Source organism: Leptidea sinapis, chromosome 26 (genome assembly GCF_905404315.1).
Source record: "Leptidea sinapis chromosome 26, ilLepSina1.1, whole genome shotgun sequence".
Lineage (NCBI taxonomy): Eukaryota > Metazoa > Arthropoda > Insecta > Lepidoptera > Pieridae > Leptidea > Leptidea sinapis.
Window position 1 is genome coordinate 9,733,646 of NC_066290.1, and position 19,238 is coordinate 9,752,883.

The window sequence follows — 19,238 nt, forward strand, 5'->3', positions numbered from 1 at the left end:
CTGATTGCGACAAACTTCAATAAGACCTTCATAGACTCTCAGATTACTGTAGAATCATTCGACTGGCTTAAATGTCAACAAATGCCATACTATCACTTATACCCGAAAACGCAACTTTATCTGTCAGAACTATCTTAATGGTACCACTATTTCCAGAGTTGAGCACGTCCGTGATCTTGGAGTAATGATGGATAGTAAGCTTTTGTACACTTGTCACTATGATTATATAACACAAAAAGCTTATAGAATGCTTAGATTTTTACATAGAAATGAAAAAATTGCCTCCCATAATTTTTTTTATTTTGCTTATGTTCGTAGCATTATGGAGTACGCCTCACCGATCTGGTCCCCATCGTATGTTACTTACATATCTCAATAAGAGTCTAATCAGCGGTCCTTTACACGTCGCCTAAATTATGTTCTTCGAAGAAAGGACGAATACGAGGACAGACTGACCGAGATATTTTGGTCTTCTTACCCTTGAAGATAGACGGAAAGTAGCAGACATGAAATTATTATTCGATGTGGCTAACTCTGCAATAGATTGTTCGCTTCTGACCGGACGGATCGGAGTATGGGCCAGTACAGCACATACACGGAGTAGACGCCTTTTGGACGTTGGCCAACCGCGTACTAATTATGGCAGACATTTTGTTTTGCACAGGCTAGTAAATTTATACGAAAAAAATGTAAAAATATTGATATTTTTTCATCAGCCGTAATAAATTTATATACTCAGTGATCGAGCACATGTCCCAAGCTTAGAACGATGCCCATTAGACTGAACATTATACACTACTCACAACTCATAACACTTTCACCTAGTCATACACACTATACAAATATCTATTTAATAATCATGAATCAAAAGCACACATTATTCAGGACTTATTCTTCTTTATTTTATATGATTACCATTTATTTGCCAGCGCTATTTCTTTCATTAAAATTGGAAAATTATAAATGAGGAGATCGGTAAAACTAATAAGAGAAATAATGAATTCAAATTAAAGATTGGTAACAGAAACATACAAACAGATTCTGAAATTGCAGATACATTTGAAAAGTTTTTTACTGATATACCGGTCTCTACGACAAAATATCTAAATTACTCACCTATATCTGCAATGAAACTGCTACAGAAAAACGTATCTTTATGTAATACAAACTTTAAATTTAAGCATGTTGATCGCATAGAGATTATTAAAACGTTTAGACTAATTAGTGTTAAGAAAACTATAGATCTCTGGGGAATCTCTGTTAACGTAGTGAAATCTGTAATAGAAATTGTAGCCGAAGACTTAGCTTTTATTTTCAATAAGTGTGTAGATTGCGGTATATTTCCAAACCAAATGAAACAGAGCAAGATCACTCCTCTATTTAAGTCGGGAGATAAAGCTGACCCCACCAATTTTAGACCCATATCACTACCAACCTTTAGCAAGATTTTCAAAAAAATTATGTTAACGCAATTAATTAACCATTTTTACAATAATAAACAATATGGTTTTACTCAAGGTCTTTCAACCACAGATGCTAGTATCGAGTTAAAAAGAAATATTTTGGATGCTTGGGAGGATTCATGTGATGCGTTAGGAGTGTTTTGTGATTTATCCAAGGCATTCGACTGCGTCCATCATGAAACCTTACTTCAAAAATTTCACCACTATGGAGTTAGGGATGTTTCACTAGATTTAATAAAATCATACTTGTGTAATAGGAGTAGACATTAATGGAAAAAGATCAACTGGCTCTATCATATCGATGGGTGTACCGGGGGGCTCAATCTTGGGTCCTTTTTTGTTCCTGGTTTACGTCAATGATTTACCATACCTTATTCAAAATAAACATGATATTATACTGCTTGCTGACGATACATCTTTGTTATTTAAAATAAAACGCCAGCAAAAAACTTTCTGTCAGGTTGACAACGACATTGCTGAAGTAGTAAATTGGTTTAATGTTAATAACTTACTTTTAAACGAAAGGAAAACAAAATGTGTAAGGTATACACTTCCAAATATAAAGCACCAACGAACACCTATAAAAATTTATAATGACAAACTTGATGTAGTAGAACGACAACATTCCTAGGCATTACATTAGACTTTAAACTACAATGGGGTGCTCACATAAAAAACTTATGTAATCGACTTAGCTCTGCAGAATTTGTGATAAAAAAAAAATTAGGCAGCTGACAGATGTTGAAACGGCTAGACTTGTATATTTCAGCTACTTTCATAGTGTCATGTCTTACGGAATTATATTGTGGGGTAGGGCTGCAGATATTGAAAACATATTTGTGCTGCAGAAAAGAGCAATTCGAGCAGTCTATAAAATGCGTTCAAGGGATTCATTGAGAGAAAAGTTTAGTGAAATAAATATTATGACAGTACACTGCCAGTACATATACGAGAACCTCCTATACGCCCATAAAAATATTAGCCAATTTAAAAAGAATAGTGATGTACACAGTGTCAATACTCGAAACAAACATAAACTCGCAATTCCATCTAGTAGGCTCCGTAAAATTGCTAAATCTTTTAAAGTGGATTGTGTTATATTTTATAATAAACTCTCAAATGAAATTAAAATGTTACCTATTAAAAAACTTAAATGTATCGTAAAAAATAAATTAACATCTAAGGCCTATTATAATGTGAAAGATTATTTGAATGATAAAGATCGTTGGAATTAATGTTCTAAATTTTGTTAATGAATATTGTTATACTCATTCGAATGCTATTGCAACTTTTGTACTTCATCATGACTTGCACTAAATAACTTATAAAGTTTTACAGTGAATAAAGATTTTTTGACTTTGACTTTGACTATAATTTAATCGGCCAAACTTTGTTAAAGGCAATACATGTATATAGTTTATAGTATTAATCTGTAGAATAGAAATGCTGTAAAGTTTGCTTAAAAATAAATAAAATAAATATCTTAGCACCTCAACAATTTTTGTATTAACATCTTACAAACATCGTATAAACTTATGTTTATAATTATATAAAAATTTGTACATGTACGATGCTTCCTTAATTTTTAAATTATGTGGGTTCTTTCTCGCCATCCACCGTTCTGAAATTATATTATATTTCAATCAATAGAGTATTTTACAATGGCTGTATTAAGCAAAACAAATTAATTAGTTTGTAAGGTGCTGTCTCCAATACATGAATTGTGTTATTTAAAAGCGTTTTAAATACCAAAATATTTAATAAAAAGCAATAAAGAATAAACTGTATAAATATAAATTATCATATATTGGATGCATCAACCTTTAGAGCTTGAATTCATTGTTTGTGTATATAATTTAAGGATGCTTCGTTAATATGATGGTCGTGATTACTGTCATAATTAGTAGTCGCATCCAACAAATACATAATTTTTTTAACACCCGTTCACGAGTTTTATTTATTATTTAATACAAGTAATAAATAAACAGATTCAATTGGAAATTTAAAAAAATGAGCAATTTGAAACAATTTTCTTAAAACAATTGAAGTTTCTTTTCTGATTAAAGTATCGCGTTACGTTACGAAGCGGTTTACACTCCCATAAGAAGTGATCACTTTAAAACTCAAATAACTTGTCAATTCAGCCGACTGGACGCAAGCGTTACTAACTGTAGACACGAATTATACAAAGAGCAAAACGTTTGCGAGTATGATTGCACATAAAAACCTACAGGCGCTTTAAATTGGAGAAAAGTCGTAATATTTACAACAGTTACGATTTTTCACAACAATGTAACTTTGTTATTTTGAAAAATTGTATGTTAAAGTGTCACACGTCATGTAGTATGAGTGATGAGCAACGTCCAATATTATATATAACATTGTCTATACTCTATGGTGCATTATGGCAGAGGTTAAAGAGTAAAGTAATACTTATATCATCGTCTTTTCGCATTTATTTAATATTTTGAAATCAAAACATACAAGTTCAGAGGTTAAAAATTACGAATTATATAATCTTTATTCAACATCAATGGAATAACCTATAATATAATATTATGGATAAAGATATATATTAATTATTACTAATAAGGCAGTAGATATAAATTAAAATAAATTACTTGAACAGTGACCAGCGACCGTGTGCCCCAAACAACCACACCTGATTTTTTTCAATAAATTAATCAAACTTGGGCTGCCTATTATTTACCTGTACAGATAAGTAATGAATCAACACTTGACTCTTTTTCAAACCAAACTGGACTTCCGCAGGACATTTTTGGTGGTTAACCTCACCAGCAATCACATTCCATACAACTTCGCTGGCGCCTATTTGAGCAACTCGGAAAGGTTAACTTTGCTCAAATAAGGTTGCCAAAATAATGAATGTATTTCAAGTATTTTTGAGTAAATACTTTATACACGTTTCCGGAGAGTGCCATCCTTGATGTAACAACATGGATGCCCGTTTATTTCGTACAAAATGAGTGCATACATGGAAAAAGGGCCTACCAGTGGGAGGATCCTTTGCACAGGATGCCGGCTAGATTATGGGTACCACATTGGCGCCTTTTTCTGTCGTGAAGCAGTAATATGGAAGCAATATTGTGTGTCTGAAGGGCGCCGTAGTTAATGAAATTACTGGGCAAAAGAGAACTAACATCTTATGTCTCAAAGTGACGAGAGCAAATGAAGTGGCGCTCAGAACTTCTGCGTTTTTCAAGAATCCTAAACGGCACTGCATTGTAGTGGGCAGGGCGTATCAATTACCGTACAGCTGAACGTCCTGCTCGTCTCGTCCCTTATTCTCGTAAAAAAACGGCAATCATCTAGAGTCGGCTATGTTTTCTGATCACAATGTTTGCTTGATGCTTAAGTTAATCATTTACGTGCTTACTTATAATTATTCTTGGGCAAAGCGTGTTTTCTGATTACAATTTTTGCTGCTTAAATCAAGCATTTACGTGCTTCTTTAAGTAGGATTTGATTATTAATTTTATAATAGATTTATGTTTGAGCCAAGAATATTGTTTTCTGGTTACCACGTCAGCTTGACGCAACATTTTGATAGTGTACGCGCCCGCCTTGATCAAAAAAGCTCAAACGCGAGACAGCAGTAAATTTTGACCAAATTTCATTTCAATCTTCAAAATACTTTGATCGCAGGAACAATTGGGTATGAAATGACAATGGCGCATCTTGCTGCCTCGAGCTCGGTACTCGACGGGACTTGAGCGAGCAATGATGCCGACAAGCAGCTGGCCCGTCTCGGTACCACTTCACGTACATACGTTAAATAGTTGCGAAAAATGTGTGAAAATGTACTTTTCAAAGTTTTTCTTTGGCTATGGATTGTAGAATAGCCTACATTAAGTTTTTGCCCATAAACCTAAATGGGAGTATTTCTTGTAAACGAGTATATTGAAAAATGATTGAAATATTCTTCTTTTGTTGTATTTTGGTTTGAGCTGATGGTCTAGTTACATTGGTATTTTTTTCATGGAAAAGGAGGACAAACGAGCGTACGGGTCACCTGGTGTTAAGTGATCACTGCCGCCCACGTTCTCTTGCAACACCAGAGGATGTACAGGTGCGTTGCCGGGCTATACGCGCTTGGTTAAACTCGACTAGAGAATTGGCTATAAATAAATAAAAATGGCTGATGAATATTTTGATGACGAACAATACTGGTAACTTGGTAGTTAAGAATTATATAGTACAAATTATGGCCTGCTTCAAAAATGTCTCAAAGTTCTTCTCCCCATGTCAAAACCCTGTATGAACTGATGTAGCTTCATGACGGTTACCAAGTGTTGTTGCCTTATGTTATTGTTACTACATAAAGTAAATAAACATATTTCTATTTCAGTAAGTCGTGTGTATGTTAACTGTATTTACATAAATTATTTTCATTTAACATAACATTATTATTTTGAGAAATGACCTTTATTTACTCTCCGTCTACTCGCGGACTTTCCAATCAACATTTTACAAATGAGGTGAAGGATGAGGGCGCTCGTTATTCGTTATTATTATATTTATTTATGTGGAAAAAACAATCTGTCTTTAAAGTACATTATTATATAAATGTAGAGACGTGCCTTACATTGGTAATAAAGGGAGTTAGCTGAACACAAAAATAAAAATTTAAAAAAGTATCCATAAGGCTGTCTGTTCTGAACTCCTGGGCAGATTGAAATGAAACTTTCATGAATGCCTTCAGTGGACTGGAGCAAAATTTAGGCTGTATTTGAGGAAATAAAAGCAGTACGGAGAAAATTCATTTTGTTTGCATTTACACAATAAAATTTTTATTCATACAAATGCACCCCAATTTACTTGAACGAGGTCGCTGGCAATAATAAATTTAAACTAAACTAACACCTACACCAATTAAATTACCAATATAGATCTATACTAATAAATGGAGAATCGTTTTTTTCTCTCGTTATACTGTGAAAACTACTAGACCGATCGGAATAATACTTATACCATAAGATTCAGCGTGTTTCGGAGAATAGTTTAAGTATAATCTATGGTAATTTACTCGGTGACTTATCCGTAATTCCAATATTTTTTGACTTGGAAATTCCTATATATTCGCAATACTGCAAATAATTCAGTCAATGACATTCATTACAGTCAAATTTTAATAGTGCGTTTTTATCTGTAACTAGCTATTATTGTTATTTATTATCTTTTTGTAGTTAAACTGAAATTAATAGTGTCATAAATCTGCATGATGGTATATCAGATATAGTATTGGTCCAGGATTGTATGAACAATCACGACACACTAGTAACAGCCACAGAAGGCTTACTACAGCCCGACTCTTACGTAACAGCTCGTTGTTCAGATTGCACTGATCAACATCAATGTTAATAGAGAATGGAATTTATTAAACGCGATTCCTTATTGCTGCTCAGCTTATTATCAAAAACATCATTTAATGATTTGTACCTTTCGAGTGACTCACAATTTTCTACAACAAAATTTACAATTTGTTAGACACATGTGTTCCCAGGGAGCTTCGCAGTAGTATTAGAACTCGACGTTATCCCGTCTGGCTTACACAAGATATAATAAGGGATATACAACACAAATTGAAACTTCATGCCAAATAAAAACTTACCAGATGCAACGAGGTATATAATGACTTCAGCAAACTAAGAGCTGAGCTAAAGCATCTTATTTTCTTAGCCCACATTGTACATGTAAAAGGCATTGAAGATTAAATAAAGCCTGAACCTTAAAAATTTTAGCAATACATTACAAAATTGAGATGAAAAGGTGGGTTTGAGTCCAACGTATCCTACAAAGGCGAAACTTTTTACGGTGTTAAAGCAGTGAACGCGTTTTTCACGCATTTCTTTAGTATTTTCCAGCCTAACATTTCTAAGTTAGATGCTGAGCATATCAGTTCAATATATCTGAATCAAATTAATAACCTCGTTAGCATACCTAGGTGAACTCGTGAGGATGTTAGTTTCGGAATAAAAAAACATAAAAATGGCAACTCCGTACGCCCTGACGGGGCTCTATTATGGTTCCTGTAAGTATCGAATGTTACATACTTATATTAAATCTTTCTGTCAGTTTCAGTTGTTACCCGAAGCAATGGAAGCTCTCAAGTCTCACAACTATTCCCAAAAACCAGAATAACTTCTTGTTCGAGGAGTATCGTTCTATCGCCATCCCTTCGTCTTCGGCAAAGGTTTTCGGAAATATACTTCATATGAAAATTTATAAACAAGTGAACACCAATTGTGTAATGTACAAAATGGTTTCAAAACTAAAAGATCAGTCTATACTAACCTACTAACTGTTGCTGACTTTATATCCAAATGTCTTGACCGCGGGAGTCAAGTAGATGTTTTCTATTTCGATTTCCAGAAAGCATTTGACAGGGTTGTCAATGAGATATTACTAGAGAACTAAGAGCCTTAGGTTTTTCCCCCATATTATTACGCCTAACCGCAGTATACAGCATTATTCAACGGACTTTACGGGTCACAGACGGGCCACACTCGGTCAGGCGTGAGTCAGGGTGCGAACCTAGGGCCCTTATTATTCGTACTAATGATCAATGACCTACTTTCTGTCCTTACTAATGCCAGGTGTCATCTGTACGCATATGATCTCCAGCTCTATCCGTAAATAAATTCCGAAGCTGCCTGTCTGGCACTTCAGCGTGATATTCATTCCGTCTACTCATGGAACCGGAGAAACAAGATGGAATGCAATTTGTCCAAATGCAAATCTATGTCTATGACCTTAGGAAGGAGGAAGCACCCGATCAATTATAATTATAAATTAAATGATTCTCTGATAACTGAATCCAATATCAAAGATTTGGACGTGTTTCCATGATCACATCTCTGTATTGGCAAAGGAATCAAATTGACGATTGTTATTTGTTATAAGAAATTGTCACGTTATACGTAGTAAGCTTGCTCTGAAATTGCTTTATTGCTCTGGTCCGCAATAAAATGGAATCCGTCGCTTGCGTCTGGAACCTGCATGGAGCAAGCTACTCGCTACTCCTAGAGAAAGTGCAAAAAACCTTCCTTAGATACTTGTATAAAAGAAGCTACAACAACTATCCTTTTTTTTCATCCCAACGTTTTTCTTCTCGGTTGTCTGGAATACAACTCGCTGGAATAAAATAGTGACAGCCTGGAAATTTTTACACGTACGTTACCTGATCTCCACAACGATCTGGTACGGTTACATCAGACTACTACTTCCGAAACAGAAATCATAAACTATTTGTTATTCCTTTGTCCGTCACTGTTGCGCGAAGTACCTAAGTCACCAAAACCGCGCATCCTCTCCATATTAGATTACTTGTTACCAATCCTAACTGCGATTTATTCAAAGATAGGTGGATTTTATTATGTATTTTTTGGCTGTCTGTGAAAATAATATACTATATTAGTTTAATTTATATGTATATCTTCAATTAGTGTAACTGGTCTACGACCGCACTTTTTAAAGTAAAATAAATAAATATTTTTTTACATAATATGAAATTTACATAATTTGGCGTATTGGGTGTGAGTATAATAGTTTGGGTACAGTACCTTTGTCAGAAAAACACCAACACTTTTTCACTTTGTATAATACGCCATTTTAAGAAGGAGTACATAAAATATAAATTATAAAGAACTTACACAAACACTGATACTATATGATACATTAATTACACGATACGATACAACAATACTTTAGAAATTAATTAAGAATATTATTTATAGAAATTACAATAATGAGATGTGTAAGCTTATACTTTAACTTTCAATTCATACAATGAGCCTTCGTTGGGTACTTAATTTATATTATGACAAGACAACATTTGGTAGGTATATACTTATTTGACAACTTGAAAATAATTGATAAAAATAACTGAGTTATATTATAAGTACCCTATGTATACATTAAAACACTACTGAAAGCTCTTAACTACCTCATACATATCACTGAAAAGAAAACTGGCAGAAAACATCAAAAATTTATTACTATCAGAAAGTAGCGATCTGAAGACATCTGACTTTTCATGAAATATAAATTTGTTGCCGGGTACTGTTCTAGCGTAAGCAACATCCAGTAACTGTTTCCACCGCGAATCAACCAAGCACCGCTGCAGAATGTCCTACTACTGTGTCTTGTGAAGCAAACTCATATCACAATCCAGATTATTCCTTACGGGTCACCTGGTGTTAAGTGATCACCGCCGCCGATATTCTCATGCAACACCAGAGGAATCACAGGAACATTGCTGACTTTTTAGAAAGGTGTAGGTATTCACGCGTACTTACTTAGTTTAAGGGCGTATCGTCCTGGAAACACCGCACACGCAAGGTTCCTTGAAAACCGCACTGTGGTGGTAGGTGGAAATGGGAGGCAGGAATTAGGTGAAACAGCTCTTCGGACCACTCCCCGTGATAAATGCGGTAGAAGACACACAATGAAGCGACGTCTCTACGCAACGCCAAGTGATCTAGCAGTTCACAGAGCACTGAGTCCCTGACAATTTTGCATTATAAGGTAAGGTCTGGGTGGAAAACGGCTGCTGGTATCAACCCGAACACAACACAATACTATAATAATATATATTCTTATTACATTTGTGACCGCTCCCGCTAATCTAATAATGACCTGCGAGCTAATCCTTCCAACGGACATGATGCGAACGATAGCTGGTCCATGCGCCAACTCGTAAATGGGTACTGCTTGTGGTGGTATTTGTTTGATACCTCATTATGACAGTAATCACGATACACAAATAAAATTTGAAAAACAAAATTTTATGAACGATGCGGGATTCGAAGCCACAACCTGAGAGTTGAACAAAGCAAACAGAATTTTATAACGAGGCGGAACTCGAACGGAACGCCGGAGGTCATGGGTTCGAATCCCGCATCGTTCATAATATTTTGTTTTTCAAATTTTATTTGTGTATTAATCCTAGAAGTGAGGGTTATCACTTTAAAAAAAACATAACATATTGTTTAGTAATCACGATCATATTGTTCACGAAGAATTTTTACACAAACAATGAATTCAAGCTCTAAAGGTTGATGCATTCAATATGTAATTTATATTTATACAGTTTACTATTCTTCATTATTTTTCATGAAATAATTGATGTTTAAAATGCTTTTAACTTTGAACATAATTCATGTATTTAACACCTTACAAACTGTTGTTTGTAAGGTGTACTATATAAAATAGAGTATTGTAAAATACTCTATTTGATTGAAAAGAGTGGCCGTTGAGTTCTATTTTTTTGCGAACATATTATGGTAGATTCTGAAATAAGAATTAATTACTTATCGCTTAGTTTAAGCCTATTTGAATAAAGTTTGTTTGGCTTTGACTTATTTATCGGAGAACACAGTATCTAGGGCGACAGCACCTGGCTTCCCGTCAACAAAGGAACCGAGCCACCTTGCCCTTTTTCTATAGTAGTAGTTCAAACAGGTGTACGTGTTGGGCTCCTTGTGGGAACTGATAAGTAACCACTGCCGCCCTTGCAACACAAGAGCGTTGCAGATCTTCCGGTAGGCCTTTTTAAAGTACCAATATTGCATCGATCTGAAAAGCGCGCAAGTTATTCCTTAGTTTGGCTGCACGTGGTACATCAAAAAAGACTCATGAACTAAAGCTTCACACAACAGACACGCGTTACTTCGGTGGGCAGGAGGAGTCACACTCACAGACAAGGACCGCAATAAGTACATCAGGGCATTTTCAAAGTTGCAAAGATAACGGTCAAACTGAGCGAGTCCAGACGGACATGGTACGGTCATGCTATGCTTAGAACCGAGGATCATGTTCTTTTTTTTCTTTTATGATAATAAGGGACGCCACGAGCAGGACGTTCAGCTGATGGTAATTGATGCACCCTGCCTGCGCTCGTCACCTTGAGGCTTAAGATGTTGAGTCTCATTTGCCTAATAATTTCACTAACTATGGCACCCTTCAGACCGAAACACAATAATGCTCACACATTACTGCTTCACGGCAGAAATAGGCGCCGTTGTGGTACCCATAAACTAGCCGGCATCCTGTGGAAAGGTGTCTCCCACTGGTAATGTCGTGAGGAAGTGCCTTTCTATGGCTATCATAAAGTGAGCAAGACCTCAGACCACCTGGTCCGCGAATCTGGAAAAGCCCACCCCGTGTAGCGGGATAAGTCGAGCCGAAAGAGAATGGGGGGGGGGGGGGGGAATATTATTGTTAGTCATGGTTAGGAATCATATTTAACTAGCTGCACCCGTGGCTTTATATCACACTCTCTAGCTCTTCTTCTTCTAAATTTCTGGATAAATGTGCTTTATATAATTTACTTCCCTGACAACGTGTACCTACTTGATTCACGTGATAAAGATTTATTTATTTATTTGTTATACCACAATGTACACTGTCCGTCCAGGGGAGCCCTAATGCGATAGTGTACTCTAATATTATAATAATTATTATCATTTGATTCTGTCACAAATTGCGATAGGCAGCGAATCACAGTCAAGTCAGTAGGAAAATTTTATCAAAAGTTACGATATGGGAGTAGGAGCAACAGCGTCATTTGTATTTATAATATATAATTAGCTGATACATTGATAGTAGTAGTATCTATTCATGGTATAAGTTCAAAGTCATATAAGTAATAACCAGCCACCCGATGCTACTGCGGAGTGCGGGCCCGGGGCCACTGGTCACTGGTCACTGGTCACTCCCGCACTCTCTCTCCGCACTGCGTCGGCGCACGTTTCCAACTCTATATTCTCAGTAGCCGCTCTTTCCGAAGTCCGCGACGCACGCTTCGCAACTCGAGCCCTCCACGCGAAAATGAATCGTATTTAAATCAAATTTCAAAATTAATTGTATTATTTTCGCGTGCCTTAATATTCGTAGTGATTTTATTTAAAATGAAGTTCTTCCTTACTCACGTTCCTAGTGTTACGCTCATTTCCCTTGTTTTACTTGCCAGTGCACAAAAATCGTCGAATAATCTTCGTGATGTTGGTAAGTAATATTTTTTTTTGTGACTGAATAGTTATTCATATTTTTCACTCAAAAAAAAACTTTCTTCTTTTTTATTTGTTTTAAAATGCTTTGTCTGTAACGCGACAAGTAAAAGATTTACATAATATTTTCTAAGTCAATAGTTTAAATAGGATTATACTTATGTGGTGCCTATTTCACCGCGTTTGCTTATTGGATTAAGTTATAGGCGACGTATACAACTCACTTCACTTAGTGTCTTACTTAACGGATTTGATATTAGTATATAAAAATATCACACATATGTCATGTTAAGTTTGTGTGAAGAATAAAGTTACTATTACATATTACGTAATTATAATATTATTATGTATATAAATCCAGTGTCCTGATGTCCCAATATTAACTTCATGGAGTGCAGTTTAGTCCAACCTGAGAGATAGGATAGATTTTATTTTGATTTGGGACCCATAGTTATTTTTATTTCCAATATTTATTTTGTATGGACATAATATTTTCCATGAGAGAATTTATTAACAATTTCATTATAACAACAGCTAAGACGGAGCATATTTTATGAAATAATTCTTGATGTTATTTTTTTCTTAAGACATCTCAAAACAAATTCTGTTTGACAGATATATACAAATATCTTCCCGCTCTTTTTTGCGTCTTGTTCCAGGTATTGTAACAATAACAATATAGGAACGATATATACGGTTGGTATATAATATATTATGTTACTTAACAAATTATTTATTTACGAAAGCAAATCAAGTGGTTAAACTTTTATGATTATTATGGAAGAGATTTGAATAAAAAGTACATCGCAAAAAAAGAACTCTTTATTTTAAGTTCTCTTTGTATCTCTATATAATTAATGTATCATATTATATTAATTACATCTTATTTCTGAAAAGAACTGTTTCTGAAATTAAATTGTTTGAAATTGTGTTGCTCACTTACCTATCTACTACCATCTAGTTATCCCTCAACCTCGTTGACGTAAACAAAAGATAAAACTTTTATGCCGTACGCGGCGTCTGGCGTTAGCGTCAACGTTCAATTCCGTGGCTTCAAACGTCTGGACGCAACGCACAGCGTCGGCGGTCAATACGTCTGGCGTGACGCAGGTGGCTCAGTGGCTGCAACAATAATTTTTTTCCAACATTGATGCTTATAAATATTGTTTTTATGATTCTTATCACATTATAACATTTTACTGATTCAATCAACAACTCGCCTTTTCCTTTATCAAACCTCTCATCATTTTGTGTGACGCGAGCGACGACCTTCACGCTGCAATGGTTCGTAATGACTAGAGGCGGCGCACGGTGTTCGGATGCCGCGTACGGCGTCAACACGCCAGCGTCGACGTGTGAAAAAGACCACAACAGTACATTTATATAGTAAGCATTGTGACGCAGCGTACGGCGTAACGAGACCTCGCGTACAGCGTAAAATAGGACAACATAGCCTTACACTCAAATGACTCCCACAATAATTAAACAATATCATACGATTTGAGTTTGGATAATAAACTTCAAGCATATGTGGCCTATATAAGTATATCTACATATATATATGGAATCCTAATTCAAGAATACATAATCCGACAAGTGTACTGTATCTCTTTTATTACACGGCTATGACAGATACAACACACGTGATCAATGTTTACGAATTAAGATGCCTCCTGCTCTACGGTCCTTATCCCGTCCTTCAAACAAGGCAGACTTGACACCTGGCGCGATGTCTCTCCTCCCCTTCTTCCGGTTTGACTCCTATAATAAAAAAAAAAGCTTGATTAGTGTCGATTTGATGGTTAGTTAACAATCAGTTTCGCTATTGACACACAGAACCGGCCTATTGTAAGCTAAGATAAACTTACTATAGTTGAATAAAAGATAAAAATCTCGTTGCAATTTAAATACGCTCAAGCCATGAATAACGTTTATCGTTGTATTTCAATATTATATAACGATTGGCCGTCATTATGTGTCTCAGTTTTCGGCAGCCGACTCCGGTATAAAACTTTTACTTTTGGTGATAGAACTGACTGCGATTTCTCTTACGAACAAGCTTATTACTGTTTACATATTGACATTAGCAGTAGGTATTATTGAGTTTCTCGTCATAAATTAAGTATTATCATTGAAGTTATGTAATGAAAGGATATCCTGTAGTCTTATAGCTCCAGGTTATTATCATCAGTAATCACATTTAAAATAATCAAAACAATATTTCTGTCGCACTGTCGTGGATGAGACTAAAATCTTGAATAAAAAACTTAAATTTATTGTAACGTTCTCAATAATTACCTCCTCCAAAAGTTTGGTTATAAGTCCATAACGAAACTTTGGTTGCAACCAATCTAAAACATACCTAATTATAGTGGATTGCTTATATACAAGCAACTAGACTACAAATCGCCTGTTAAAAGGTCTGAAAAAATCTTCGTGCGGCGTTGTATATTCGTAACATTTAAACATTCATTCGAATTAACATATTAATTCGTCGCAGTAATGTTCACAGTCTATTGTATACGCTCATTAGAAGTAGTAACACTACGTCGCGCGCTAGACGGACACGAACACGAGGCACGAACATTTTGTTCTAACAACTGAAATTTATTTATTTAGCAAAATGAGTCAACTTAGTGACATACTTTTGTTAATTTAAAGTGGCACTTACCTGAAATACGACACTCCATCCTTTTTTTTAGTTTGGATTAGCTGTTATTTGGACAGTTTGTCACTGAACACTTTGTTATCTGTTTGAAACAAAACTCTGCCTAATATACACATACATTAGGCAGAGCTTTGCTTCAGACAATTTTTGATCGTGATTGTGAGTCGAGTTGTTTATTATATATACGTCAATGATGATGAAATAAAATAATGTAAATTAATACATTAATGTTTGTATTTCGCTCTTGGCTAAGTTGTATCGAAAAACGTTTAATACCTGTGTTTGTTACATTTCTGACTACCACTACTAATAACATTAAGTAGGTAACGATATGTTGGTGATTACTTATCCGGAATCTATATTTTTTTGTCTTAGAAATATTTTTATATTCGCAATAACAACAATTCAGTAAAGCAACTGAGATGCCCTGTGCTGCCCCGGGGCGTAACAAGAATAGAGTAGTCCCAGGTCCAAGGGTGTCGTAAGAGGCGACTAAGGGCTTTTTGAAAGTGGGAGAGTCACGCTGCTGTCTTATGACGTCAGCACAATCGGGCCAGACTCGTCCGGGTTACTTACCACACTCGCACAGAATACCGGCGTGAAGTAGCGGCCTAGTGCCGCTATGTTTCGCATAGGTTAGTGTCGAGGACCGGAGGCCATTCCCCCCGTCCTTCCCCCCCCCCCCCCCGCCTCCCCAACAAAATATGAGAGCGGTATTTAAAGAGAAATTACCCCAGGAGGGTACCGGCTCTTGTAGAGCCGGAGAATCCCTCCCCGAGCATTACCGCGTACCGCGCACAGTACCGCGTATGTCACAGGACAAACAGGGCAGCAACACCACGGCACCCCGCTCCACGCTTAATGTGGACTTTTGTAACATCCGGGGAATTCACTCCAACTTAAACGCCGTCCACCACCACCTTGAGACGGCGCAGCCGGCCTTGTGTTTCCTTACGGAGACGCAGATATCTCGACCTAGCGATACGTCATATTTAACGTACCCCGGGTGCAAAATTGAGCATAATTTCGTGCCTCATGCCGGGGTATGTGTGTACGTTAGGGAGGATATCTGCTGTCACCGTCTCGGCAATTTTTAGGGTAGGGGCCTGTCTACTCTCTGGCTCCGCGTAGATTTAGAGGACCACGTCCGCATCTATGCGTGTGTCTACAGGTCCCATAGTGGTAACGCAGAAACGGATCACCTCATGGGCTGCGTTCAAGCGGTATTTGATGACGTGCTTGCTCAGATCCCCTCCGCTGAAATCGTAGTCTTGGGTGATTTCAACGGGCACAATGCCGAATGGCTTGGATCACGTACCACAGACTACGCAGGGCGATCTGTGCATAATTTTGCATTAAAGCAGCATCTGACTGCAAAAAACAGGCGTATTGAACTTGGGTTGCGGCGCTGGGCTCAAAGGATCCGAACTGCAAAGTTCTGAAGAGGAAATATAACCGTGCCTCCAGATTTTTTAAGCGGCAAATCGCCCGTGCGAAATCGAAGCACGTCGTCAAAATTGGAGAGCAGCTTTCCAGTTACCCGACCGGAACACGCGAGTCCTGTTCGTTGTCGAAAGCTGCTCTTAGTAACTTCAACCAGCCGTCCATGCCGCCGTTGCACATGAGGAATGACACCCTGGCTCATACGGCAAAAGAGAAAGCCGATCTCCTGTGCACTCTGTTTGCCTCCAACTCGACTCTTGACGACAACGGAAAAACACCGCCGACCATCCCGCGGTGTCAGAGCTCCATGCCTGAAGTACAGTTCCGACAGAAAACTGTTAGGCGAGCTCTGTTTTCGTTGGACGTCAGGAAGTCGAGCGGGCCGGATGGCATTTCTCCAACCGTGCTTAGAACGTGTGCCCCTGAGTTGACGCCGGTGCTAACGCGTTTATTCCGGCACTCTTATTCAAAAGGCGTAGTCCCTGATTCATGGAAGTCAGCCCTTGTCCATCCGATCCCAAAAAAAGGAGACAGTTCGGATCCGGCAAACTACAGGCCTATTGCTATTACCTCCCTACTCTCCAAAATCATGGAGAGCATAATTAACCGCCAGCTCTTGGTATACCTTGAGGGTCACCAGTTGATCAACGACCGGCAGTACGGCTTTCGCCATGGTCGGTCGACTGGCGATCTTCTGGTATACCTAACACATAGATGGGCGGCGGCTATTGAAAGCAAGGGGGAAGGCCTTGCAGTTGGTCTGGATATAGCGAAGGCCTTTGATCGTGTATGGCACAAGGCGCTCCTCGCAAAACTTCTAACTTTTGGGCTTCCCGAGAGCTTATGCAAGTGGACCTCCAGCTTCCTCACTGGACGCAGCATACAGGTCGTTATCGACGGTTATTGCTCGAATCCCAAGCCCGTGAACGCTGAGTGCCCCAAGGCTGTGTGCTATCTCCCACGCTGTTTCTTCTGCATATCAATGATATGTTGGACACCGCCAACATGCATTGCTATGCAGACGACAGCACTGGTGATGCCGTATACACGGGCCATGCAGGTCTCTCTCGGGAAAACGTCGACCAGTGCCGGGAGAAACTTGTGTCTTCTATCGAGTCCTCTCTCGAGAAGGTCGCGGAATGAGTTGAACCTTGTCCAATTTAACCCCCAGAAAACTCAAGTTTGCGCGTTTACCACTAAAAAAACCCCATTTGCTGTATCACCGCTCTTCGAGAACACTTCCCTTAAAGCCTCGCCTAGTATTGGAATACTGGGTCTCGAAATCTCGAGCAATTGCCAATTCCGTGGCCATCTGGAGGGCAAAGCCAAACTGGCTTCAAAGAAACTGGGCGTCATAAATAGAGCACGGCAATACTTCAAGCCGGCCCACATTCTAGCGCTCTACAAAGCGCAAGTCCGGCCTCACATGGAGTATTGCTGTCATCTCTGGTCTGGCGCGCCCCAGTATCAGCTCGATCCATTCGACCGCGTGCAACGCAGAGCAGCTCGAATTGTCGGGGACCCAGTACTCTGTGAACGGCTGGATCACTTGGCGTTGCGTAGAGACGTCGCTTCATTGTGTGTCTTCTACCGCATTTATCACGGGGAGTGTTCCGAAGAGCTGTTCAACCTGATTCCTGCCGCCGAATTTCACCTTCGCACGTCACGCCAAAAGTTACGATATCATCCCCACCATCTGGATGTGTGGCGGTCCTCCACAGTGCGGTTTTCAAGGAGCTTTCTTCCTCGTACCACGAAGCTGTGGAATGAGCTTCCTTGTGCGATGTTTCCGGGACGATACGACATGGGTACCTTCTAGAATAGCGCGTAGACCTTCCTTAAAGGCCGGCAACGCTCTTGTGATTCCTCTGGTGTTGCAGGAGAGTGTGGGCGGCGGTGATCACTTAACACCAGGTGACCCGTACGCTCGTTTGTCCTCCTATTCCATAAAAAAAAAAAAAAAGATGAGGGCACGGGAAATTAGTTGTCAGCTCAGCTAGTATATATTATAACATATAAATATATTTACAATAACATAGTATTATGTTAAACAATATATGCTCGTTTGTTAACATTCATCACGGTTCCTTGTCCAGATTTAGGAAGAACATGAGATTGCTTAAAATAAATATAATAAAGTAAATTCCAGTTTTGGTGACAAATATTAAGCTAAATCTGTATATTATGTATCATAACTATAATATTTTCGTTTTTGTAAATATTTCAATATATGTTTTTTAACCTTAACTTTATGTCTAATTGTTATTTTTTGATCACTTATCATCGAAGCTGTATTTAATTTTGTGTTGGTAACTTTAATTATATTACTTACATTCATTATTAAATGTATAGATACACAATAATAATTAAGTAATGTATAAGTAATACATTAAATCTTACCTAGGTACAGTTAGTACCAATGCATATGGTGTTGACCTATAATAATTAGCAATAGATAAGTACACTTATGTTGCTTTTTTATAATAACTGCTGGTAGACGTAATACCAAATAAATTAATAAACAGATTAACGTGAATGCTTTTTATAATATTATAAACTAATTAAGAATTTTATGTAAGAATAAAAAAAATCCATAATCTGCAAACAAATGAAGTATCAGGCATTCCGCGATCT

At 37.6% G+C, this 19,238-nt stretch overlaps 1 protein-coding gene across 2 annotated transcripts in view; it reads left to right on the top strand.

The window, feature by feature from the left end:
* The first annotated feature begins 12,232 nt into the window (after nt 1-12,232).
* Nucleotides 12,233-19,238, top strand: part of LOC126972481 (low affinity immunoglobulin epsilon Fc receptor-like) — a 113,697-nt gene continuing 106,691 nt past the window's right edge. The window contains exon 1 of one of the 2 annotated variants that reach the window (XM_050819279.1): nt 12,233-12,491. In XM_050819279.1, coding sequence (XP_050675236.1) covers nt 12,395-12,491 — 97 coding nt within the window. In that variant the 5' untranslated portion in view covers nt 12,233-12,394. The remainder of the gene's footprint in view (nt 12,492-19,238) is intronic. The other variant, XM_050819280.1, reaches the window with a different exon arrangement.